This window comes from Pinus tabuliformis, chromosome 5_1, assembly GCF_031772625.1.
Source record: "Pinus tabuliformis cultivar Carrire ecotype Pingquan chromosome 5_1, CPIR1, whole genome shotgun sequence".
Taxonomy (NCBI): domain Eukaryota; kingdom Viridiplantae; phylum Streptophyta; class Pinopsida; order Pinales; family Pinaceae; genus Pinus; species Pinus tabuliformis.
In genome coordinates this window covers 529320174-529346035 of record NC_142305.1, presented here as the reverse complement: position 1 = coordinate 529346035, position 25862 = coordinate 529320174, and the positions used below count along the sequence as shown (strand labels likewise).

The following is a 25862-nucleotide window of genomic DNA, read 5'->3' as shown; positions in this document are numbered from 1 at the left end:
TCTTGCTAGTTGTAGGTGTCATAGAACATCAAGGATGGTGTCCCTGTAAGGGGGAGGGGTCTGTAACGACCTCAGGTTAAAATTTCATGTAGTAAAGTTAATAAAGGCAAAAATAAGACCAACGTCATGGGACATGCATTCCAAGCTGAATGTTGAGCAAAACATCCTAGTGGGTGTTCATTTGGTTAATTATGGCTAAGGGAAATTGACAAAGGCATTAGAAAAGACAAAGAGACATTAATTGGCATTTTATTTATGAAAATAATGGAAAATATGAGAAAAGGAAGGTGAAAGGTCACAAGTTGCATTTGAGGAGGAAATTGAAGGAAAAATAGAGGAAAATGAAGAAATTAGATGCCTCAATAATAAAAAGGATTATGATGATCAGCTCACAACCTTTGGTTGGTTCAGTTTTATAATTGGTTTTAGAGAGGAGAAGAGCACTAAGAGGAGAAGGCAAGAAAGCAAGCAAAGAAATGATAAGAAAAGGAAAGGAAGGATAAGAAAAGCAAAGGAAAACATGGATCAAGCAAGGAAGACTTAGATCAAACGGATTTAGTGGGAATACTTGTAGGTAACAGATTACATATATGATTTTCTAGTTGGCTTTGGCATGCATTGTATATGAATCTGTGTATTTGGTTTGTTTGTTGTCATTAGCATGGGGTTTTCCAGGTTTGATAATGGTTTTAGCCTTGCCTTGTCATTTCTAGATAGCCATGGTGTGATTATTCATTCCTCGTTGAGTTTTGGATTGTCGAAAGGTTTTGGATCTGGGTGAGGTGGTCTTAGGAAAATCCCAAGGGTTGGGGGTGGAGATGGTTTTATCCGGGAAGCCCTCAACAAGTGGGTGGAGATAGAAAAATTCCTCAAGGGATGGTGAAAGAATTCCGAGGCATCCAAGTTTGGTTTGGTTTTGTGATCTCAAGATCGGTTTAGGTGAGATCACAATTGTGTGAGGGTGGAGGTGGTTTAACCTCTGGATTCCCTTGGTTGTTTATGTATTATTTTATCCCATGAGATCCCACATTCACGCTTGGAATATGGCACATGGGTGATTTGTTAAAAGAAAATTTTGGTTTAGCCCAATCTATGGTTGGGTGGTATGTTGAAATCCCTAACTTGGTTGGCTTTTGCATATGATTGATAAGAGATCTTTTCCCTTGTAACTCATGAGTAATTATAGTTTTTATTATGTGGCTTTAATGGTTGTTCTATCATTGTTATTTACCTAGTTATATGTTGGTTATAAGCATGGTTTGATGACAGATTCAAGTTATGGCTCTTATCATGTTTTCATTTGTAAATGAATGATTATTGCATGCATTACCTAGTATATGTTATTGCAGATACTATGAGAGGGCATTAGACCTTCTTAATTATTCTTAGATAAGTTTTAGATCTCTATGTTCAAATATGCATTCATGACTTGTAGATTAAATGTCAGCCATATGTTTGACGAAATTTATGTCATGGTTAAGCTTGATTAGGTCAAGTTCTTGACTAAGTTTTGTGTTAAAGGATTTTTATTTGTGTCATTTATCTTTCTGGAAAGTCTCATCAAGTTCTGGGCAACGGTCTAGAGACTAGCCCTAAAAAGGTGGCTCAGATTCCATAGTCGCAAGCACAAAATTGGTAAAAAAAGATTGCAGTTGCTACCTTTCAGGCTTATGCATGCGATTGGAGACCTATAATCGAATTTATGCAGTGTTATTCCTGCGACTGGGAGTCCAAGTCAGTGAAAAAGAAATCTGACTCAGGGTTTGGGCACTTGGAGGGTTGTTTATCTCTTGGGGGTCATGTAGCTCCCGAGGAAGGTTAGTAAAGTTTTAGTTTTCGATTCTACTTCCTTAAGTGTACTTAGGATTTTGAGTCATATCATAGTAGCCCCTCCTCTCATGTTTACCTTGAGAGTGGGTATATATGGGAGGAGGTATTATAGTGGTCCATGCACCTAATTACCATTATAAATCAATCAAATCTAATGATTCACACATATGGGGGTATGAAGATGTTAAAGGATGTTGAGGGGCTAGATGATCCACATGCCAGATATAGTAGCAAGGTAATGAGTTCCACCATGGTAGTGGGTCTTGCATTGAGATGACGGGACTATGCCATAGGGGCTTGACATGGACCACATGGGTGTTTTTTGGAAGTCTATTGGTGACGTGGCCTAATATCATTGGCCAAAATTTTGATGGGAATAACTTTCATTTCATTGTAAAATTTATATTTCCAAAAATCTCTCGATGAGATGAACATGATGATGGTGTTTGTTGTGAGATTTGAAATCTTTGGAAAAAGGATGTTTTCGTAACCCCATCTCCATAACATAACTTGGGAGTTGGGTTAGATCAATAAGTCATAGCTTCCACAACTTGAATTGGGACAAGGGGGTGGGAGCAAGCATTACATCATAAGAGCTTAAAGGTTCAAATCCAAAGTGAGGTAGAGTATGGCCATCTCCATAAAATTTAACACTCATTACTATGGAAGGCAGGTGTCCTGTTCCAGAAACAAGGGGGTTGTCAGGCGGAAAGAGTCAATTGTGCGGACACAACCAACCTCCCTAGGAGCCTAAGACTCTCTAGTGACAAACAAGACAAACAAGAGCAATCCTTCTCTAAACATGCATTTACTATATGGGAAATCAAGTGTTTAGATCCTACCTGTAGTCCAACGCTGTTGTAGCAGTCCAGCTCCACTGATCCGGATGAGCTCCTCCTTCACTTTGAAACCTGCATACACTAACAATCAAATGATTAAATAGCACTTGATAATCCCATAGAATAAAACATATTTAACACATAGACCAAGGAGTACATGAAACAACTCATAAATAACAAGTTATTGAGAAGAATGGACTCATTTGCATTAATAGGTAACAAAAGGAACAAATACAACCTGAGCCTTGGTGTTGTGCAAGTCCCTCCCAGGGTCCATCAAGAGTTCTCCTTTACTTTGACAAAGCTCACCCACTTCCAAATAGAACAAGCAAAGATGGCAATCTCTCCTCACAAGCTTCTAAATGGGAGTCCTAATTCCTGCAGCATTTACCCTTAGAAATGTATAGCTTCCAACCTCCCCTCCTTCTGGCCCAATGCCTGTATTTATAGTGCTCAAGAGGAAGTTAATCAGGTCCACCATCAATGGGATAATCCCCTCTTTGGATGGGATAGCTCCCTTATTGATGGGATAAGTTCCTCTTTGGTAGGGGTACATGAACCATCTGGAGGCGCTCAATACACGTCGAACAACCTTCTAGAATGCTCTAGAAATGACCACAAGTAACTTTTTAAAGATGAAACTTGCGCATTTTGACCTTTACAGGGGGATGCACCTGCCCCTTTACATACAGAGCGTACAAGGATGCAGCTTTTGTGAACATTGGGTGCGTACCCGCAGGTAAGGCTGAGAGAACCTGCGTACCCAGAGATAAATACATTTATAAAGAATTTCTCTCTTTTTGGAGTTTGACATGGAGAGCAGAGGCATAAGACTTGCCTAAGAGGATAGCATGACTGTTGATAGAGCCATACTAACTGTATATAGCCACGGTGACATTTTTTAGTGTAACAGATTGCCCCCTAAAGTGCGAAGCCTGTAATAGATTAGGGTTTTGTATTATCTAGGAAGGGTGAAGCGCTTTATCATTTCAAGGATTATCTCGTGGAGAGCCTGGTCAGAACCTGCAATTTTCAACACAAAATACATGTATAAGATTATATCATCACTGAGGTAGGCATTCCCATACTCAGATCAAAACTTTAACTAACAGACTAACTACTCTGATACAGGAATGATCTTGCAGTACATCATAATCATAGACTTTTGTAGACACAGTATGGGCGCAGCCATCTGTTTATGATTAGTCTACTTAGATAATGAATACAAAACTCCTCGCAGCCTGGATGGTGGAAACTAGATCCAGGGTCTTCATTTCTACTTCCCGAATTGGTACGATTCTAGCCATGCGAATAAATGAGTTGATGTCGAACATGGTAGAAACCACTTGATTACCAGTCGATGATGTAAACTGTTAACAAGTGTGAGAGAGACCACCAGTAATGTCAATGGTTCTCAAAGTACCCAGTACAATCCATGAGATGTGAATGAATGAGTTGACGTCGAACATTTCACGGAATCCTTCGATCGAGAGTCAATGATGTAAACTGACGTCAAAGGCGAGAAACCTGCCATTGATGCATGCAGACTTCAAGGTACTGATGATTTCTAAGTCATCTCTCTAGATAATGTGTTGATGTCGATAGAAAGCGACCCGTTGCAGGCAAGCCCACAACACGAAATCATTGTTCAAGTTGAAGAAATGTTGCTGTAAGGATTGACTCAGGGATGGTCAAATGGATGACAAGTATTTTGCAGATGAAAGTTTTGCTTGCAGACCTCTTGAACACATAACGACACAACAGATGGTTTGGTGATAAACGACTCAAAGTTAATCCCCGAAACCCGACTGAAGGCTTTCAAAGTGGTTTGATCAACTGTGAGGTAAAGGATTTCCCAACCCAGGTGAATGAAAAGTGTCGTGTTCAAGAGTGGTAATAAGGTTTCTTCTGAGACAAAGGATAACAAATAGGCTCATTCTTCTCTCTTTTCCCCCACCATTTCTGGCAAGTACCTCTTTATTTTTAACAAGCTTGAGGAGGATAACATATGCTTGATTATAAGCTCATCCTTCGGATGAGTCCAACCTAGTTTTGATTCGAACCCTAGGAAGGAGTGGTTCGTTCCTGTTTGTAATTGAACAGGTCCTTCACTGTGAAATGTTTAACGAGCCCAGTATAGGAGAAACTCGACGTTTTTCATTTTTAGAGAGTCTGAAAAACTTAAGAAGACTCCAAGTTGAACTTTTTCGTAGATTTGTGTCCCTCAAGCCCGAAAAAGTATAAAAAAATACCTGGGGGAACCGCTTGATCTTGCGACCAAGGAGTACTTTCATAATTAGTGCCACTGACCTGAAAAGTAAAAAGCGATCAAGGACACGTCGTTTTATCTCCGTATCAAGTTTGAAACGACAAAAACCCGGCAATCTTTTCCTGATTTTACGGTCAGAAAAGAGCTATAAGGGGACCGTCTTTTAATTCCGTTTTAACGAGTGTAAAAGAAACGCTCGGCAATCTTTTCATGTTTTAGGAGTCTGAAAAGGACTTAAAAGAGAACTCCAAGGTTTCACTTTTTCATAAGTTTTAATGAGTTTGAAAAAATGATAAAAATGTACTCATGTGGCCGTCTTTCAATTTAATTTACGAGCAGGAAAAGACGGAAAGAACTCGGCATTTTCATTTGTTTTACGAGAATGAAAGATAGCAAAATAATCTCGAGATTTTCATGAGTTTAACGAGTCTTCAAAATAACTGAAATTGACTCGAGATAGGTTTCATTTTTACAAAAGCTTGAAACAGAGAAAAACTATGCTTCAAAGTGGTTTCATTTTTACACAAGCTTGAAACAGAGAGAAACTGTGCTTGATGTCCCCTAAGCGTAACTGCTAGAGTGCATACCCCCCTGCTTCATTTCATTCAACCAGTTGGATGAAATGAAGGTTCATGAACGAGATCGTTTGAAAGACCCAACCTAAAACTGAAAGGAAATTATGCAAAACTAACTAACCTAAATATTCAACTTAACATTTGAGATCTAGTCAAACTCTCGACTCAAGTAGAGGAGGATTTGTTTCATTTTTTAACGAGCTTGACACAGGAAAAGAACTATGCTCGGATTCGGTTTCATGTTTACGCAAGCTTGAAACGAAAAACTATGCTTGTTATAAGTTCGCATGCCCCCAGCACAATGATGCCAATCAAGGTACATGCCCCCCAAGCTTCATTTCATTCAATGAGGTGGATGGAATGAAGCTTTACTTTCAAGATCTTGGAAAGACTTGTGGGAGTTGTTTCATTTTTTAAACGAGCTTGACACAGGATAAGGAACTATGCTCGTAACTACTCTCTACAATCTACCTAACAAAAAACCCTACTCTAAAAACCTTGATTCATTTTTTAACGAGCTTGACACAAGACAGGGAACTATGCTCTTAAAATCCTTGATTCATTTTTTAACGAGCTTGACACAAGACAAGGAACTTTGCTCGTGACTACTCTCTAAAATCTACTTATCTAACCTATCCTTGTTTCATTTTTTAACGAGCTTGACACAAGATAAGGAAATATGCTCAAGAAGTTCGCATGCCCCCAGCATAATGACGCAAATCAAGGTACATGCCCCCCAGGCTTCATTGCATTCAACCAGATGGATGGAATGAAGGTTTTACTTTCAATATTTAACTTGAAAAGGGAGTTGTTTCATTTTTAAGGAGGTTGACACAAGAAAAGAACTATCCTCATACCTGATTCATTTTTTAACGAGGTTGACTCAGTAACAGGAACTATCCTCATAACCCTACTTTCTACAATCTACCTACATATCCTAAAATCTAGCTGATTCATTTTTTAATGAGGTTGACTCAGTAAAAGAACTATCCTCATGCTAATGAGGTGGTATCAGAGCTCGGTCAGAGCTGGTGGACAGATTACTCGTGGAAACTTGGACAAGGTTGTCTCGGTTGAAGAGCAGGTGATTTGGCAAATATGACAGATATGGAACTCGATGATCTTCAAGAGCTCTTTGATGAAAGAGCCCGGTTGAAGACTGAACTCAAGCAAGTTGAGGAAGAAATAAGAAAGAAGCTTCTTGGTAAGAAGGTTGAGCTTCTTTAACCCGGTTGGACAATGGAGCAAAGCAAAGTTGCAGATTGTGTCAGCAAGGAAGAGGAAGCCGTGGTAGATGAAGATGTTGCAAGCTCGATTACGATGAAGGGTGAACTTGAGAATGATCAGGTCGACCCAGGATCAGGCAGTTTGGCAACATGGATGAATGAGGAGGAGCCTCATGGTGATGAAGTAAGTATTGGTACATGTGTTTCATTTGGTTATTTGGTAGATGGTTCATGTGTAGAGGAGGACAAGATCAGCTCGTCTAAGCATGGAGATATTTCACCATGGATGTTCATGATGGAGCCTTGTATGGAGAAACAAGGATCGCTGGTTGCTGAAGGGCTTGTTGAGGATGCTTGCTACCTTGAGATGGAAAGGGCAAGACCTCCAGACAAGGGTGGAACTTGGTGAGCATTGCGGATGAGAGGGTCATGCTTTAGCCACATGGCTAGGTGCCCGGCATGACTCATGGATTGATTGGAGGGCACACCCTTGGGTGGACCTCTCATGGCGGAATCAAAAGGTAGTCTTGACGAACCTTTGGTGGAGGAGCTATGGAGAAGGGGCTTATGATGATGATATGATGGTTGGTGACCGAGTTCACTAAACTGAAGATTGCAGCTTGGATGAGGATGACCGATGTTGTGATGTGCTTGGTTGAACTACATGGGCAACATAGTCATGGACATCAGGTTGGAGACTTGAGGATGACACGTTGCAGATGATGAGGAGGGCTTCATGGATCTAAATGAGGCACATCGAGAGTTGATTACTTGGATGGAGTTGTGAGCAACTATGGAGCATTCCTACTACATGGAGAGCTGAGGCACCTTGCAGGGACCTTTTGGCCGAGACTTGTGTGCTTGCTGAGGTGTTGGTTGAGGATGGTTTATGGAGCTCATGATGACATGAGATCGTTGTGACTTTTGGGACATCATATATGGTGACTTAGAGGTCTGTTGCATTGAGGAGCTGAGGTCAGGTGACCTTGATGCAGTATGGGATGCATACTTCTGAGGTACGTGCACGGGGCATGGCTTGGAGGAGTGACTCGATGTGGAGACCGATGAGACACTTTGAGGTGATGGGGTCACGATGGTGATGCAGTCTTAGTAGAGAGCTACTGAGATGGTGTGTTGTCGAGGACGACAACGACTTCGGGTGGAGGAGAATGTGACGCCCTGGAGTCTCGGGCAGGCGTGCACGATGGGCGGGCGCCCTCATGCACGACGACAGGCGCATTCCGATACGACAAGGGGCGAACCTCCGACACTTGGACGAGCCGGAAGATGAGGTGCGGACACCCGAGCTAGTGGTGCGGTCACCCAAGCTGACGGTTAGGCATGGCCAGCCATGGTTCGGTGCGATGGGCAAGACGAACAGGTGAACTATGCGGACGAGTAAGGCAACAGTTGAGGACGCGGTTTTGCAGACGAACATGAGGACCCGACGAGCGGACAAGTCGACAGTGTGACAGGCTGCAGAAATGTGCGGCAAAACAGGTTGTGGTGCAGCGAAGTACATGGAGAAACTTGGCCGAGATGTGGCCAAGTTTCGGACGAATGTATTGAGGCACGAAACGGAGCTTATGCACACGAAGTGGCATAAGCTAACATATATATATCAGCACATATGTTATATGTGCGTGGACGAATTAATATGTGTAAGCTTATAATGGAAGACGGCCATAAAGCGGAGCGCATGTTATATGGAGATGGACACATATATAGATATGTGTGAACTTATTAAAATATGTAATAAACAAAATACGAGACTTGTATATATAATGGGACAGCCATTATATAAGGAAGGGCGTATACCATGAAGTTGAAGCCGAGAGATGAAATGTGGAAGCTTATTTGAATATAAGCGAGCAATAAAATATAATAAAACAACCATACGAGATTTATATATGGAGTAACCTTTAAGAAAGGTGTGTATGCGTTGACACATGGCAAAGAATTAACGTATGGAGATAATGGTGGCATATATGAGATATGCGTAAATTACAAAACAATATATAATGACACATAAAGGGAAATATGTATATGGTATGGGCTTATACGCATATGTAGATGGCATATGGATAAGCGAAACGACAAAAAAGAATAAAATAATATATACGTGGCTGATGTATATATGGCGGTGACCATTATAAGGGAAGTGCGTATATGACAAGTAAAACAAATGGAAAGCCGACATGATGGTTATGTTAGGAGCGTATTATTATTTGGGAGTCGGCCCCATGGTCGACACGTCCCTTGGAGAAATAATAGATGCGTATAAATAACATATGGCGAGGTTTCATTTGGACATCGACGAAGACTCATCGCTCTGAATTCCAGCGAAGAATTGCGCAGTTCTAATGCGCATAGCTCGTGCGCATCACGGGGTTGAATGCGTACACGAGGAAGTCGGTTATTCAGGGACGGTGATAGGTGAATGGAGCACGCAGACAGCAGGCTGGGTATAATATAGCGCAGGTGACAGCGCAGAGGGTTATTTGCACAGCAGTTTGTCTCGGTTGATAAACAGAACTCGGACAGTAGCTGTACGTGTTATGGTGCTGGTTATGAGGGCGTGGAACGCATGAATAAACATCGCAGAAGTTTATGAGTACGCAGCTGACTATCGGGTCTAGCCTATCGGTTTAGTGACTTGTTGAAAGACTGTCACGTGGACAGACCAGAGGGCTGATACGTGGACAGTGATACAAGTGATTGCAGATTTATGTTCTTGGTTTAATACTCGGGTTAGTGCAGAATCTGAGGTGAACGACGTGGAGACCCGCGTGGGTAGTCGTTCATGTACAGGTGCAGAAGTCGTGTATGTTTAAGGCCTCTTGTGCCTGTTCTGTAATATTACAAGCGTGGCCGTGGATTTGTCGGCACGTTGGTTTGTAATGTATTTCTGAAGTTTGGTTTAAGTGCGGCCGTGGTTAAGCCGGCGCACTGTTGTAAAAATTGAAACTGTTATAAATAAAAAGGTTGGGCGAACTCTTGGGGAGTTGCCCCTCCCATTACATTGATGTTAATGATTTATTGCAGTTTTATGGTTGATCTCGGTTATGTGTGTTATGGAATAATATAACTGTTGATGAATGTTTAAAATGCCTTAAGAAATAAAGTTAAGTGTTTTGATTATGGCGTAGTCCATAAGTGCACATTCGGTCAAGAGTGGGCACTCGGTGGTGCCGCGCTCCGCCCAATAAAAAAAAAAGATTGGGGTCTTATACCAATTTGATGTCTGGCTTGGCCATGATCCTATATCTATATATATATGCGCCATGAAATAAATCACCTCACTCTTCAGTAGGAAATGGTAAGATATTATTTAAGGCTCAACGTCATTCAACAACAAGGCTCAAAAGGCATTACAACAATGTAATCAATATGAGGTCATAATTTCACTTTCAGGAATTGAATCTGGGTGGGGAGGATAAAAATCATCCCTTCCAACCACTCAAAATAAACCAATTGACCGACATTGAAATATTTTATTTATTAGCAACATTAATATAATTTTATTATTATTAATGTATTTTAAAATGTCACATGACAATGACATATCAAGGAAAATGTTACACATTTCCCTCATGCTGAAATGAAAGCACCTTTTGGTTATTTTAAGTAAAATATTATATAAATTAGAAATTTTGACATTACATCATTTGTTGTGTGGGGACAAATTTACTTTAACTTGGGAAATTAACTCTTTCATTGTCATCCACACTAGACATAAAGATGCACAGGATCACTCTAAGGTCCATCTTCCTCTCATTAGTTTGTACAAGCAACTAGTCCAGAATTGTATTTGTTAGAGTGTGAGAAGATTGCATTTCCTCACTTAAATGCCTATACTATCAACTCCAATCTTCCTTTGATAAGAAAATTGGAACTATGAACTTTTTTTCTTCGAGATATGGATAATTGAGTCTTACTTCTAGTTTATGTCTTTAAATCCTTCGTAGTGGTAAAGGACTAATTCTTTTTTCTATTGTATTTTAGAAGTGATATTCTTCATTTAAAGTAGACCATGAAAATATTGGATATGTAATTGTAAGAAAACATCATTTTGATGTGTCTTATTATATAATAACATTTAACAACATTTTTGGTATTTATTAATGTCTTTCATCAAAAATTTCGTCGCAAGTTCAATTTCCACATTTAAAAGAATGACTATCAAACATTATAACTCAATATATATTTTTTTCCACTTTCTATACCATTGCTCCTTGTTTGGGTCATCAACTGGATAACCACAAACTGAATAACTGACTTTGTCCTATATACTCTTATGACCTAAAACTACAAGAATCTACAATTAAGTTAAGAAATGTTTTTGTTCCATAGTTCTTTGTCTATGCCAATGGGTGGATTGATGGTTTTGTGACAATGAAGTTTTGGTTCATATATGCATTACAACAAATGATTTAGTTTGTGGCTACACTCTCTAATAACCTAAATCTACAATAAGTTAAGGATGGTTGTTGTTAAGTGGTTATTTGTCTTTGCCAATAGTTAAATTGATGATTGTGTTCAAATGGAGTTTCGATTTGTATAAAAAATGCTACAATTAACTTCTATGATCATTGGTATCTCTACAAATGTTCAAATCAAAGTTTCTTCTCACGAATAAACGAATTAATGATTTTCTCACAATTGAGTTTTGATTCATATGAAGAGTTTCAAAGTGATCAAAGTTTATTTACATGAATCTAATATTTAAAGTCAATTGGAGCTTATTACACTCTTTAACATTTTTATGCATTGGATATTTGTTCACTGCCTATTAATTCAGTCAAACATGAGAAATATTTTTCAATTTAACAAAGTGCAACTTTAAAATTTTTATTTTTATTTTTTGCAATTTATTTTATTGGCATTTATCTCTCATGGGATTGGTTGTCAATTTGGACATGTTATTGCCCAATGCCTCAAATAATGAGCCAAGAGTACATGGGTCACATCAAATTTTGTTTTGGTTTTTATTGCATTCCATAATTATTTAAGCCAAGAGTACATGGGTCACATCAAATTTTGTTTTTGTTTTATTGCATTCCATAATTAAGTGAGTGAGACATCACATAATTAGGTAATTGATACATTTCTTTGTTAAAAAGTTGCAAAATATTTTTTATATTAATTAAAAAATTTACTATTATAATTAACATGAAAAATGTCTAATAATTTTGTAAGCTAATTTTGTAATCTCCATAATAAATAACTTCTTTATATTTTTAAATTTATATGTTTATCATCACTAAGTATGTTTACCATTTTATATTTACTTAATATAGTTATAACATTTAATATTTCAAAGAACATCCAAAACAAACTATATACTATAAGTAACTATTTATAAATAACACATTGTATTATTTCTTAATTTTTAAAGTTAAGTTGTATATTAAATAATAATTTAAAACATCCGAAATAGATTAAAACCAATCCTACCCTAAATATATATTTGAAAACTACATTTACAAAGCTTAGTTGTTAATTCTTTTAATATATCACAATAATCAAATAATTTCATTATTTTTTTTACAAAAGGACAAATATAAGCTACTATGTAGCACTTGTTAAACATCACTTTCATACTGGGTTATAGAATGAGCCTCTCGACTAGAAGACAATGTGCAGATTTGCGCAGTTTATAGTAGAAGAAACTACACGTGCGGATTCTGTTAAGAAAAACTACCCAGATACTCAAAAACAGGTTTTTGTACCATGAGATCCAGAAAATCCACTTTATTCAAGGTATATAAGTTTTTGACTTGCAAGGGAGTACTTCATGACGCTTGGATGGATGGGGAGAGATCCAATTTTGATGATCATTTGCCTAATGTGACAAATGATGTGTAACGGATTGCCCCCTAAAGTGCAAAGTCAGAAAAATTTGAGGACTCGAGTACTTTATCATATCAAGGATTGGATCAGAGATCATGGTTGGAAACCTGCAACAATCACTCAAGGATTACAATGCAATATTATAATCATCACTGAGGTAGGCATTCCCATACTCGTAACATAAAAGTATTAAAGCACAATATGGAAATACATTATGTTAAAGTAGATATAGGATGGACATAACCATCAAACTAAAACTCTCTGTATAATCATGAATATAAAACTCCTCGCAACCTAGACGGATGAAACTAGATATAGGGTCTTGATCTCAATCAATCCATAGTATGAATCTAACCATGCGAATAAATGTCTTGAAGTCGAACATGATAGAAACCACTTGATTACCAGTTAATGATGTGAATCGTTAACAAGTGTCAGAGAAACCACCAATAATGACAATGGGTCTCAAGGTACTTCCAGTACAATCTATGCAGTGTGAATAGGTGATCTGAAGTTGAACACCCATAGATTCATCGTTCGATCGAAGATCAATGATGAGAACCTGTCGTCGAAGACGAGAAACCTACTATTTTGGCATGTAGGCCTCAAGGCACTGAAGGTTTCTAGATCAACTTCCTAGATAATGAGCTGAAGTCAATAGGAAGCGACCTGTTGTAGGAAAGCCTATGACACGAAACACAATGTCAAGTTTTGGAAAATAGTTTGCAAGGATTGACTCAGGGATGGCTGACGCGATTGAAGGCTACAAATTGCAAGGTAATTTGAACTGAGGTTTAGACTTCTCTTGAACATATTGGCGACACAACAAAATGACTTGGAAACATTTGAATCAATGATAATATCCAAAACCAACTGAAGACTTTCAATAAGGTTTGATTAATTGTGAGACAAATGGATTCCCCAACTTGAATAGATATGTGACGGAGTGTCATGTTCAAGAGCGACATACTGCCTGAAATACAAGAAACAAACTTTTCTTCTCAATTTCCCCCCACCATTACTGGCAAGTACCTCTTTATTTTTTACAAGCTTGAGGAGGATAACATATGCTTGTCATGTAAGCTCATCCTTTAGATGAGTCCATCCTATTATTCTTAACGAACCCTAGGAAGGAGTGGTTCAATCTCGTCATGCTTAATGAGTCCAATACTATTGAATTTTTACGAGTGCAGTAAAGGGGTAACTCAATGTCATTTTCATGTTTAAAGAGTTTGAAATAGACACAAAAAGAAAACTCATTCAGTTCTTTTACCGTAAAATTTTAACGAGCTCAGAGAAAGTAAATCTCAGTGTTTTTCAATTTTAGGGAGTCAGGAGAAAAACATAAGTAAACTCCACAATGTTATTTTTCATAAATTTAGTCCCTCAAGCTAGAAAAAGGATAAAATAATGCAACAGAGAGCTCTATTGACCATAATAAGTCAACGTATACCTTTTTCGTAAGCAAGTTGGTTCAGTCTGTAAAAGGGGTAAACTTATACTGAATAGATGGTTGTTCATTTACTTTTACGAATTCGAACAATCAAGTACTCGACGATCTTTTCATTTTTAAGGAGTTTGAAAAGGGCGTAAAGAGAACTCCATGGTTTCACTTTTTCGTAAGTTTTAACGAGTTCAAAAAAGTGATAAAAATATACTCATCTCACCAACTTTCAATTTAATTAACGAGTAGGAAAAAACAAAAAGAACTTAGCATTTTCATGTATGTTTTACGAGCATGAAAAGATAGCAAAAGGAGCTTAGGATTTTCATGAGTTTAATGAGTCTTGAAAATAATAACCGAAATGGACTCGAGATAGGTTTCATTTTTACACAAGCTTAAAACATAGGAAAATTTTGCTTGAGACTGGTTTCATTTTTACACAAGCTTGAAACAGAGAAAATTGTGCTTGAGATAATTTTTCATGCCCCCAACATAATGACTGCAAGGGCACATTCCCCCCAAACTTCATTTCATTCACTTGAGTAGACTACAAGTTACTAATAGGAATATGAAATGAATGCTTGTTTACGAGATTAGAAAGACTCAACTTAACATTTATGAGATCTAGCAAAAGACTCAACCTGAATAGGGGAGGATTTGTTTCATTTTTTAACGAGCTTGACACAGGAAAATAACTATTCTCATATGACCTGTTTCATTTTTTAAAGAGGTTGACAGAGTAAAAGAACCATCCTCATGAATAACTGTTTCATTTTTTAACGAGGTTGACACATGAAAAGAACTATCCTCAATGACTTGTTTCATTTTTTAATGAGGTTGACACAGGAAAACAACCATCCTCATGAGGACCTATTTCATTTTTTAATGAAGTTTACACAGTAAAAGAACTATCCTCATTAGGCTTGTTTCATTTTTTAATGAGGTTGACATAGGAAAATCACTATCCTCATGAGACCTATTTTATTTTTTAAGGAGGTTGACATAAGAAAATAACTATCCTCATGGTACCTGTTTCATTTTTTAACGAGGTTGACACAATCAAAGAACTATCCTCATATGACTTGTTTCATTTTTTTAATGAGGTTGACACATTGAAAAATCTCTCTTGCTGACAAGAGCGATCTCCCTAGATCCTAAAAGGAAACTAGTAACAAACAAACAATCAAGCTAATTCCTTCCCTGAATCTATCATTTCTTGAATCATAAGCTAACAAGGTGGGAAAAGGAAATTCATACCTTATTACGACATGCTTGATGAAGACCCCCCTTTGTGCTTCAGTGCAACTCCTCCATGCTTGAATCTAGATCTACACACATATAAACAACAAAGGATCAAAGGCATATGCAACATAAATGATTCAATAATTCAAACTAGTGATCAAGGAGACTAGTAACAAACATCATTCCAACGGACAAATATAAATAAGATCATTCCAAGGGACAAATATAAATAACATAAACCATCCATGAAATTCATCAATTAATCCATTAAACAATGTAGTGAGAAGAAACACTTGTTTGTATTAATTTCAGAAACATAAAGGAGCTACAAAACTTGTGCCTTGATGTTGTGAAGCTCCTCCCATTAATCTCAATCCTCTCCAAGAATGATAAGCTCTCCAACCTATTCCCCCCAGCATAAACTTACTCTCAACAACCTCTCTCAATTCCCCCACCTATGGCTTGATTAATAGGCCAAAAGGAAGTAGTTTGAGATCCTTAGTCCAAGGATGAGATCCACTAAAAGAGGGATGATGGCTCCTTGAAGAATGAGAATTAGTTCCATAAAAAATAGTGGAAGACAATGCGCATATATGCACAATTTATAATGGAAGAAACTGTGCATGTGTTGATTTTGTTAAAAAAAAAACTGTGCAGGTGTTCAAAAACAAGGTTTGGTACCATGAGGTCCAAAAATTCCACTTTATTCAAGGTATATAAGTTGTTGACCTGCTAGGGAGTGCTTCATGACACTTGGATGGATGGCAAGAGATCCAATTTTGATGATCATTTGCCTAATGCGACAAAATGATGTGTAACATTAGGTCAAGTTCTTGACTAAGTTTTATGTTAAAGGCTTTATCTTTGTGTCATTTATAGTTTTGGAAAGTCTCATCAAGTTCTAGGAAATGGCCTAGAGACTAGCCTTGAAAAGGTGGCCTAGATTTCGTAGTTGCAGGTATGGAACCAGGAAAAAAATATTGCAGTCGCTATCTTGCAGGATTATGCATGCGATTGGAGGCCTATAGTCAAATTTATGCAGTGTTATGCATGCGGTTGGGAGTCTTGGTCAGTGAAAAATTAATCTAACTCGGGGTTTGGGCACTTGGAGGGGTGCTTTAGCTCTTAGTGGTCTTGTAGCTCTTGAGGAAGGTCAGTGAAGTTTTAGTTGTCGATTACACTTCATTAATTGTACTTAGGAGGTTGAGTCATATCATAGTAACCCTTCCTCTCATGTTTTCCCTGAAAACTCAATGAAAGTGGGTAGATATGGGAGGAGGCATTACAGTGGTTCATGCACCTAATTAGCATTATAAATCAATCAGATCTAGTGATTCACACATATGGGGGTGTCAAGATGTAATAAGACATTGAGGGGCTAGATGATCCATAGGACATATATAGTAGCAAGGTAATGAGTTCCACCATGGTAGTGGGTCTTGCGTTGAGATGACAAGATTGTGCCATAGAGGCTTGACATGGACCACGTGGGAGAATGGAAGTCCATTGATGACATGGCTTAATATCAATGGACAAACTTCTGATGGGCATAACTTTTATTTCAGAGTAAAATTTATTTTGTTGTAAAGCTCTCGATGAGATGAACAAGATGATGATGGTTGTTGTGATCTTTGGAAAAATGATGTTTTTGTAACCCCATCTCCATAACGTACCTTGGGAGTTGGGTTAGATCAACAAGTCACACCTTCCACAACTTGAGTTGGGACAAGTGGGTGGAAGGGAGCGTTACATCATAAGAGGTCAAAGAACAATGTAAACTTTGAAACAGGAAATGATACTGTTACCCGTTTTGTAGAGATAGTTAAAAAGTGACCCAATTTTGAAAAGGGGCGATGCCAAACACACATATTTTTTTAGAGCATAGTTTTTGGCACTTTAATTTTTTTTATGTACATTACGTTTTAAAATGTTAGTGATTTGCATGCTGATTTAAAAAAGTGGTGATTCTGCATCAGACCATTTTTTTAAAAGACTTATTTTTTGACTTTAAATTTTCTAATGTATGAAATGTAAATAATTATTTTCTAAATTTAACAATTATTAACACTTTAAATTTTTTAATGTATTGAGTGTGGGCATTTTTTTTAAATGTTACATTTTTCACACTTTAAAGTTTTTTATGTCAATTTTTTGGCATAAAAAAAGAAAATATAAAAATATATATAAACAAAAAAAATGTAAAAAAAAAAAAAATTATCTGGTAAACGATAAAAAAATTAGAAAAAAAACCAAAAAAATTAAAAAAAACTATAAAATTAAGTGACCAAAAATAGAAAAATTTTAAAAAGCATTAACAAAAAACTAAAAAAAAATAAAAATTAAAAACAAACTAGATTAAAAAAAATAGAAAAAAAACCAATAAAATCTAAAAAACTATTAAAATTAAGTTTAAAAGCATAAAAAAAAACCAAAATATAGTAAAATTAAAAAAAAACAAAAACACTTAAAATTATATATATATATATATTTTAAAATAATAAAAAAATGAAAAACATTTTAGATTTATTTTGGATTAAAAAAACCATTTAAATATTAAAAAAAAACATATATTTATGATTTGAAAAAAAAACATTTAAAAATTTAAAACCTACATTTTTAATAAATTAAAAAACATTTAAAATTAAAAAAAACAAAGTATACTTTTGATTTAAAAAAAAAACATTTAAAATATTTTAAAATTCAAAAGATTTAAAAAAAATTTATATATATATATATATATCTATATATATATATATATATATAATTAATAAAGAAATTAAAAAAAAAAAAAAACATTTAACATGTTCAAAAAAAATTTATTTAAAAAAAAATAAAAAGCTTAATTTAAAAAAAAAATAAAATTAACATTTAAAAAAGATTATTTTTTATTTAAAAAAAAAATCAAAACAATGGGCCACCGCCAGGGCGCGGCCCTCGGCGGCGGAGTATACACACTTTTCATTTTTAGCACTGTTTCTCATGTTTTTTCAAGGTTTTTGGGCTAGAGTTCTTGTTACAGGAAGGTAGGTGTCTTGTTCGAGAAACAAGGGGGTCTCATATACTAATTTGATGTCTAGCTTGGCCATGATTATATATATAAGGAACCACCCCACTCTTCAGTAGGCAATGGTAAGATATTATTTAAGGCTCAAGACCATTCAACAACAAGGCTCAAAAGCCATTACAACAATGTAATCAATATGAGCTCATACTATCACTTGTAAGAATTGAATCTGGGTGGGGAAGATAACAATCATTCCTCCAAACCACTTCAAATAAACCAATTGATCGACATTGAAATATTTTATTTATTACCAACATTATATAATTTATTGATATTAATGTATTTTTAAATGTCACATGAAAATAACATGTCATGGAAAAAATTCTACATTTGTGTGATATTGATATGAAAGCACTTTGGTTATTTTAAATAAAATATTATATAAATTCGAAATTTTGACATTACAACATTCCTTGTGTGGGGAGAAATTTATTTTGACTTAAGAAATTAACTCTTTCATTATCGTCCACACTAGACATAAAAATACACAACATCACTCTAAGATCCATCTTCCTCTCATTAGTTGTATTAGTTTGTACAACCAACTAGTCAAAATCTGTACTACTTGTTAGTGTGCGAAAAGATTGCAGCTACTCAAATGCCTATAATATCAACTTCCATCTTCCTTTCATAAGAAAACATCACTCTAAGATCCGTCTTCCTCTCATTAGTTGTATTAGTTTGTACAACCAACTAGTCAAAATCTGTACTTGTTAGTGTGCGAGAAGATTGCAGTTACTCAAATGCCTATAATATCAACTCCCATCTTCCTTTCATAAGAAAATTGGAACTATGAATTCTTTTTCTTCCGGATATGAATAATTGAATCTTACTTCTAATTTATGTTTTTAAATCCTTCCTAATGGTAAATTTGAAATAAAGCTAATATATCATTAAAAAAAGATTGCAAAATTTATTATAAAGAAATATGAAAAACTTATTTTTAAAAGAAATAGGCTAGAAACACCTCTAGGAGATTAGAAACACCTAACTAATAGGAGATTATGGAATAAATTCTCAATGTAATCCATTTTTGTTTTTTTGTTAAAATGGTTAAGTAAAAAAATAAATAAATTATAAATGTTTTTTTGAAAAGACCAATTATTATCCATGGAACATTAACAAGAGAAGCAAGGTTCTTTCCTGCATGTTTACGCAAAAAATATGAAAGGTAAGGTATGTTTGGGATTATAATTATTTAATCAACAACAGAACAAAGGTTCCTTTTCCGGAATATTTATTCAAGAACAATATTTAATAAACAACGGAACAAAGGTTTCTTTTGAAGGAATATTTATAAAGAAGAATGAAGGGGAGTTGTTAACGTGTGAGCTTGTTGTTCACTTGAAATTTTGACCTGGACCGTTAGATCTTTGGGGCCTTGATGAAAGGGTTATGTTGTTTGGTAAGACCACGATGGTAACGTGGAAAGATGGTTTGGGTTCGAAGCTTGGTTTGTAGACCCATGTACAGAGGAATGGTTAGGCTTGGCTTTAGCTTGGGCAACTGAGTTTTTTTGGTATGTTATGTAATTTTTTTAATGGGAATAGACACTTAAGCTTACTTTAGCAAAAAAAAAAGAAAAGAGAGAAAGAAAGAGAGAGAGAAAGGGAACGTCCACATTATAAGCATTTAAATCACTTGTAACCAGAGGTTTGAACACAAGTTAGGCCAATCCACTTCCACTCCTAAAACGACACTCCGATATTTTGTTGTCAGAAAAACCATTGGTAGATTGAAATGGTACCGTTTTCCCAAAATAACCCTGAAAATGCCCAGAAACTCAGAGCTTAAACCCTTGAACCAGGTAAAACTATTGGTAGATTGAAATGGGATTGTCTTCCCAAAATAACCCTGAAAATGCCCAGAAACTCAGAGCTAAAACCCTTGAACCAGGTAAAACTATTGGTAGATTGAAATGGGATTGTCTTCCCAAAATAACCCTGAAAATGCCCAGAAACTCAGAGCTAAAAACCTTGAAGCAGGTATTTCCCTTCACCTGTCTGAATGCAACCAAGAAAATGGAAGGGCTAACATCTGAAATGGTGCAGAAAAGGCGATAGCCATGCCGAATATAGGGGAAACCTGTTAGGGAATACTTACACTGAAATATATTTTCTCTATTGAATTAAGCTACCAATGGGCGCCACTCATGTAGCTTGTCTATATCTGTGAAATTTTCCCGGAGCAGCCCACCATGAGTGCACCCCGGCCTCTGAAAAAATTCCCTCGTTTAATATACGTCCATACATGTGAATTGGAACCACATTAACTTTGGTTTCAGGAAACCCTAAGTTTTAGCCAACAACATATTGACGTGGGCACGTGCGCTCTGACGATCCTTCATGTTTTTTTTTTTCTAACGATCGAGAAGTAGCACAGACCAGAGCTTATACTACAATATTCAACCGAAATAGTGCAGGGATCAGTGATATTCCTGGGCAAATAAGCATCGACATTTAATCTATGTACAGAATGGCAGAACGTGGAGATGGCTGACTGCTTGGATATTACAAGTGTGAATAATGATTTATCAGCATTGCCAGATGCAGTGAACCTATTCATCCCAATGTTAGGTTTGAAAAGGTGCGTAGTACTTTGATGGTAACATGCAGCGATCATTTGAAAAATCAATTTTCCAAACTTCATTGTTCATAGACGGCAAACTTGTCAAACTTTGAAAGGTACATACTCACTGTTACACCGGAAAATGCTTCCACCTCACTAAAGTTTTCGGTGAACAATATATAGGCTCCATTGGCCCGGGAAGTATATGCCGGACAATGTATTTGGTTAGATGGAACTGGTGACATATATTATCTACTCTTTTTATAATGTATTTGGTTTATCTACTAGTTCGCTGAGCAGGGCAGTATATGCCACTCGTTTGATAATGTATTTACATTATCCACTTATCTGATAATGTATTTGGTTTATTCACTTGTTTGATAATGTATATCCACTCATCTGATAATGTATTTGGTTTATTCACTCGTTCGATAATGTATTTGGTTAAATCGAATTGGTGACATACACTATCATACACATAATGTATTTGGTTACATTGAATTGGTGACATACATTGTTCAGACATATACTGCTCGATAGCTCCATATATATTGGTTGCCTGAATTTTTTCTCTCTTACTTCACCTTATTCAAAGCATCATTTTACACTAAGAAGATTGAAGTTCTTTTCTATCTCCTAACTGCTAGAATCTAATTTAGTGATATATTTTTCTTTCTTTTATTATATTCAAAATGATATTGAGTAATTGTGTGTATGTCCTCTTTGTCGAGTGATATTTTAGGAGTTGTTTTTAAGTGTGATTTTTTGAAAAATTTTCCTTTTTATTTTCCAATCTAATTTGTTTAGAATTCGGAAGTGATTCATTGAAATCAAAAGTTTGATGGGTGAACTTTGCACAATAAAACTGCCCCATTAGTTTTTCAGCGTTTTGAATCCACACATGTAGTCTTAAAACCGTTTAAACAACACAAATCAAGATTTCACCACAAAATTTTCCACTAAATTCCGACCAGAAATCAACACTCCAAAAAATCACACACTTGAAAGACAACTCCTTTGTTTTTTAATCCTACTAAGTAAGAAGATAACAACCATTCTATTTAAATAAACCTAATTAACTTTGTAAAATAATGTTAATCAAACTAAGTTTTTGCATTAGCCCCAATTAGCTTTGTAGAATAATGCTAATCAAACTAAGTTTCTGCAATTTTTAGCATTTTCGAACTTGCTAAAAGAAAAATAAAAGATAAATACATTAGGTAGAAAACAAATTTGCCCCAAAATGAGGGCAAACGATGCAGTTCAAGCTATAGAGACATGGATGCAAGTGATGTAAAGATGATCATTCAATCGGTCAAGAAAGGGCCCGTTCTCCATATGTACCGAAGCACAAACCAAATACCCCGCGAAGTGCCCACGAAACTGAAATAGGAAACCAACGGTTTCTGTTCAGGCCTCATGTAGACTCATCCTGCTGCGATCTTTGCTCAACCTGGTCACGGAGGGGCATCTCGAAGCGGCAGATGGGACACGAACGGTGCAACTCCAGCCATGGCCGAATGCAGTGAGAATGGAAGATGTGTTGACATGGCATCTGACATGTCACCTCTCCCGCCTGAAACTCCTCCAGACAAACCGTGCACTCTGAATGGAGGTGCTTTCGCGAAACGGTAACGGTGGACAGCGCTTGGACTGCAGATGTGGAAGCCGGGAGAGTAACGTATTTGTTCCGTTGAGCTTCATTCCCTGAATTTTGAAGCCCTGGTTCTGTGAACGCCAGAAAAAAGAATGGAGTTCGTCGCCGAAATTGTTCTACGAAGCCATTGTGGCAGCGAGAGCAAGTAATCTCATCATCTGTGAGAAAGAGAGGGAGCACAAATTGGCGACAGTAATGGCACCAGTATCTGCATTCATATTCACTGTCATAATTGGGTCGACACAGAGATCCGCCCATTTTATCTGTAAATGCCAGCCGCAACAACAGCGATTATTATTTTAAGCCGATTTTCAATTCATGACTCTGGTACATTTGGTTAGATCAGTATAAATACAATAAATGTTATTGGGTAAAAGTGGGTGCCAGGCATCCGCGAATTTAGCGCATCATGCCCGCATTTAACGCATCATCTTCGAAGCCCCGTACAAAGAACACGAGCACAGACAAATAAAATAGAAATATTATATTTAAGATTACCACATGGATACACGGTTTAAAAAGTTAAAAAAATTATTACAGTATATAAATTAAGGGTAGATATAAGTTTATTTAATAAAAAAAATCACAATTATTAGGATAATATCTTCAATAGGAGCTTATCATGTTATTGGTAATAATTAATATTTTACTGAAGATTAATTATTATTTCCTCAAACCACTTTAAATGAAATCCATGGAAATATATTGATTTATATATATATATATATATATATATATTTTGAAATGTAACATGATAATTTCATATTGTATGAAAGATTATATCATTCCTTTTTATATTGAGATGAAAGCATCCAGATTTACCAAGAGTCTAAACATATCAAATCAATCTCTTTTCATTATAAAAGAAGTTTGCATTTCAAGGGATTTGATCCCTAAGCTAAGATGATATAGGTTAGTTTAATTTCCACCTTTAAATAGTGAAAATTCTACATGAATACAATGGGTTCTCAATACTATGGGTCATTTTTATTTTTATTTTGTATTTTATTTTGAGTGAGATAAAATGTTTACTTTACATTACATTAATTTTTCATTTAATTTAATTTAATTTTAATTTATATTTTTATGTAATTTGATTTAGTTAAAATGTTAAATAGGACATTACTTTACAACATCTCTACATACTAGATTCGAGAGCACCTCTTGGTGTAATCATATAAATTTTGACATTACATAATTCATTATGTGGGGACAAATTTACTTTCACTTGGAAAATTGACCCTTCATTGTTGTCCACGCTAGATATAAATATCCAAAACATCACTCTAAGGTCCATCTTCCTCTCATTAGCTTGCACATCCAAGTAGTCCACCAACCTAGATTCATCTTAACCTCGGATCTATCAAACTTTGAGAATGATCAAATCTCTTGAGATATAATCATCTTTTAAAGTGAAAAGAGATTTGATCTCTCTCGACGCTTGATATATCTGGGGTTAAGATGGATCTAGGTTGTTTTAATATACACATACGATATCTAGGCTAGATACATCTCTCCCTTTCTCTTTCCCTCCTCTCCCTCTCTCTCTCTTTCCTCCTGCTCTACTTTCTCTCTCTCTCTCTCTCTCTCTCTCTCCCCCTCTCTCTAAGTCCTCTCTCATACTTCCTCTCTCTCCCTTTCTCTCGCACCTCCTTCTGTCTCTCCCACACATCTCTCTCTATCTACCCTCCGACTTTGTCACTATCTGTTGGAAATAATACTGAGAGGGGGGGTGAATCAGTATTATCAAGTTCTTTTAATAAATCTTCCTTATTTATTCTTTGAATTATTTTTGCATGTCAGTACCATAAAATAATGAGCATGAACAAAGAAAACAGATAGTCACACCAAAGAACACAAGATGTAAGGTGGAAACCCAATGTGGGTGAAAACCACCTGCTGCAATATGTCTCTATCTTCTTTCAAATTAGAAACTCCTTTTACAATGGTTTTGTACTGATGCAGTCCTTTACCAGTACGCAGGCTGCAACCTGCAGAGAGCTACAACTCTCTCTCGTTTTCCAGTCTCTCCTGGAAGGGAGCTACAACCCCCTACTTCTTTTCTTTCAAGGACCACTTTTCATAAATTTTCAAACTGGATCCAAGAACATCAAAAACCCATTAAGTACACTTGCATCATCAATCTCTGATTTCACCAAAGCCAACCCGCATACAGATATGCAAATATTTCCTTATAACTTTGCAGTTGTTACATCAGACATACGCAGATCATAACATGTGTAAAATAAGACATGCATCAATAATTCAGACCCAGATTATTAGATTTATAGATCAAGCGTATGCCACATATCACAGATCAAAATCATATAGAGATACCACTATTCCGGCCTTAAGATTTTGACCCATCAATAGAACTTATCCTTCTCCTTACGCTCAGGTTCCTTCTTCATTCAGATCCAGATCTACACCAAAACCCAATCACAATATTCCAGATCTAGCACTTTATCAGATATTCGATAATTCAGAAGATGCTTTGCCAAATGATCTCCTTCCTCTTTTATAGTCTTAGGCCTTTCACAATACCATGAGCCAAAACCATAGGATCAAAAAAAACTGTTGGACTAATACCATGAACCAACCATGAAAGTACGTGAGATCAACACTTTTGGATGCAATACCACGGGCCAAAACCATAGGATCAAAAACTGTCGGACTAATACCATGAACCAACCATGAAATTGGGTGAGATCAACACTTTTGACGAGGTACCATGGTCCAAAACCATAGGTTCAAATACCAAGGACTAACTACCATGGACCAAAGGTAAGTTCTCCAACATATACGCGCTTTTCCTTGCATGAAAGTGCGTACCATGGTCCAAAACCATAGGTTCAAATACCAAGGACTAACTACCATGGACCAAAGGTAAGTTCTCCAACATATACGCGCTTTTCCTCATAGGTTCAAATACCAAGGACTAACTACCATGGACCAAAGGTAAGTTCTCCAACATATACGCGCTTTTCCTCATAGGTTCAAATACCAAGGACTAACTACCATGGACCAAAGGCAAGTTCTCCAACATATACGCGCTTTTCCTTGCATGAAAGTGCGTGAACCTTTTCTCTACATGAAATAAACTTTTCTCTGCATAAAAGTGCGTGAACTTTTCTCTACACTATAATTTATTATCTGAGATGAGTGGGTTGCCATCAAGTACAACATATGTATCATAATGCCAACAATCTCCCCCTTTGGACTTGATGGCAACAACAACCAATCACTCTCCCCCTTTGACATCAAGGGCAAAGGGTTATGCTCCCCCTAAGAACAT

At 36.4% G+C, this 25862-nt stretch overlaps 1 protein-coding gene across 1 annotated transcript; it reads right to left on the bottom strand.

Annotated features, from left to right (window-relative positions):
• Positions 1-22327: 22327 nt before the first annotated feature.
• On the bottom strand, positions 22328-22825 carry LOC149165861 (E3 ubiquitin-protein ligase RING1-like). The gene has a single exon (XM_089429959.1). It carries the CDS (start codon positions 22823-22825, stop codon positions 22328-22330), a length of 498 nt encoding a protein of 165 aa, XP_089286085.1.
• Between the last annotated feature and the right edge of the window lie 3037 nt (positions 22826-25862).